This window comes from Octopus bimaculoides, chromosome 25 (genome assembly GCF_001194135.2).
Source record: "Octopus bimaculoides isolate UCB-OBI-ISO-001 chromosome 25, ASM119413v2, whole genome shotgun sequence".
Classification (NCBI taxonomy): domain Eukaryota; kingdom Metazoa; phylum Mollusca; class Cephalopoda; order Octopoda; family Octopodidae; genus Octopus; species Octopus bimaculoides.
In genome coordinates, this window is record NC_069005.1 from 20,037,859 (window position 1) to 20,040,187 (window position 2,329).

Genomic DNA, 2,329 nt, shown 5'->3' on the forward strand with positions numbered 1-2,329 from the left:
GATCACGTAATTTCAACCTTCCTTGGTCTCGTCAATGATGGACGCGTGACCGCTAGAGATGGCAGCGACTCATCTCCCCACAAACAATGCATAGAAAAACACTGCCTGAACAGGCAAAAAATATAGATCAGAATGTGTATGGTAAAAAAATGTAGATCAGAATGTGTGTGTGTGTGTGCGTGTGCGTGTGCGTGCGTGCGTGTGTGTGTGTGCGTGTGCGTGCGTGCGTGCATGTGTGTGTGTGAGAGCGCGCGCGCGTGCATACGTTATTCAGCGAGTGTGATTTGCCCTCTGCAAGGCCTTTCCCCGATTTAAAATGTTTCGAGTAGAGGCATTGTCTAACATCTCTATTATGAGATGCGTACCATGGATGGCCGTGGCAAAAAGCAGAGCATTCAATGAAGAACTCTCTGATGGAATTAAGACACGTGTCAGACAGATTTGCCAATCCTAGCATGAAAACGTTACCTTGATTAAAGCTGTGTGAGGGAAGCGGTCAAAGGATAGCTTGAAAGACTCGCCGTTCTTTTTCTGTTGCTGTCCCTTGTATATCCGTCCGGCAGTTATTGTGCTGATACCCATTCCGTCGCCCAGGAATAGAATCACGTTTTTAGCCACATTCTCATTCTTCTCTGTAGTCAACACCTCATCTAATTCATTCGCTGCCACCTTTAACCATCCAGCTTTATCTGAAAAACAACAACAGTGGTTATGATAATAATAATAATAATAATAATAATAATAATAATAATAATAATAATAATAATAATAATAATAACAACAACAACAACAAATGATAACAAAGTAAAATACAAACCGGGTCTTCCATCACTCAGATCACCAAGAACCACGTACTCTAATGATGAACCAGATTGGGTACGAAAAATCAGCTACTGGTTCCAATCTTTCCGAAACACGGGAGCTGGAAGTACCCCACAACCGGAATATTCCAACAGATGGCCATCCATACCGGTCATCAAATAACCAAAAGAAAAAGAATGAAAAATGGTCTAGGGAAGATCTTAAGGTCTTCTATCATGCCATGTATTTCCCCACAAATAAGTCTAATAGTGTACAAATCTGCTTAAACTGGAGACAGAAACACCTTGAAGTAAGACCCTACATAAATAGTAATAAACTTGCCAGAAATTACTAACTGAATTAGAGATTGACCAAATTAAACAATCAGTAAGGGATAAAAGGAACGAAGTTGCAGCTAAAGACGTTACCATAGAGGAAATAATTAAAGACCAACCCAGGTCTGATGAAAATGCAATAATGATTGAAAGAGTTAATGTAACTGATAAGCAAAGTGTAATACTCTCTGAACCAACCATAAACACTAAGGCAGATGAAAATCAAATAGATGAAGAAAGTCACACAGAAATCGACCCAACAGAACTACATGATCTAAAAAATCAAATCATGATTGAATGGCTGAAAATTGAAGAAACTAGTATGAATGAACGACACTCCCAAAAATTCGCAATTCTAACCAAAACCTGAAAGTAATTGGTAAAATCCACCTTGCACTTAAGGATATAATTTCAGCTAATGATGTTTATATTACAGATCTCAACCACCTGTACTATGCATCCGCGAAAATCTCAACGATTCTATGTGGTGAAAAGATTAGAAAACGACAACATTCCTACAAAAAGCCTTCTTGGCAAGAGCGTATTCAACACCAAATTAAGCTACTTAGGTCTGGTATAGAATGTTTAAAAAAGCTTAAGTTTGACAAGATTACCAAACCTACAAAAACCCGAAAATTAAAGAAAAAATAAATGAAAACTATATTTAACATCGATACAACCATAGAAACCATCAAGCAAAAGATATGTGCTAAAGCTGTTCGCATAACAAGGTATGAAAAGCGCGTTAGATTCTTCAAGGACAACAACATGTTAAAAAATAACCCGAAAACATTTTAAAGGAAGATAGAGAAAATACCAGTTACAGTAAAGTCTGTCTCATCAGAAGAAGAAGAAGTGGAATTTTGGAATAAAATTTGGGCAGAAGAAAAAACACAATGAAAAGGCACCTTGGATTGATAGAATATCTACAGAATCCTTAGAAGAGCAAAAGTGGGAGGGTATCAAGGTAGAGGATGTAAAATCTTCTCTCGGGAGGTCAAGCAAATGGAAGTCTCCAGGAAAGGATAACATTCCTAACTTCTGGTTGGATGCCTTCCCAGAGAGCCATGAACTGCTAACAAAACTTTACAACAATGTTTTGCAACAACCTAGAATGATTCCCTCTTGGTTAGTTAATGGTGTAACAAAAAGTTAATGGTGTAACAAAAAGGAGTGGCTGTGTGGTAAGTAGT

At 38.0% G+C, this 2,329-nt stretch overlaps 1 protein-coding gene across 1 annotated transcript in view; it reads right to left on the minus strand.

Moving 5' to 3' along the window:
- LOC106875430 (alkaline phosphatase, germ cell type) overlaps positions 1-2,329 on the minus strand; it is a 184,135-nt gene that overhangs the window by 71,094 nt on the left and 110,712 nt on the right. The window contains exon 3 of the mRNA XM_052976834.1: positions 469-689. Within this exon, the coding sequence (XP_052832794.1) occupies positions 469-689 (221 nt within the window). The remainder of the gene's footprint in view (positions 1-468; positions 690-2,329) is intronic.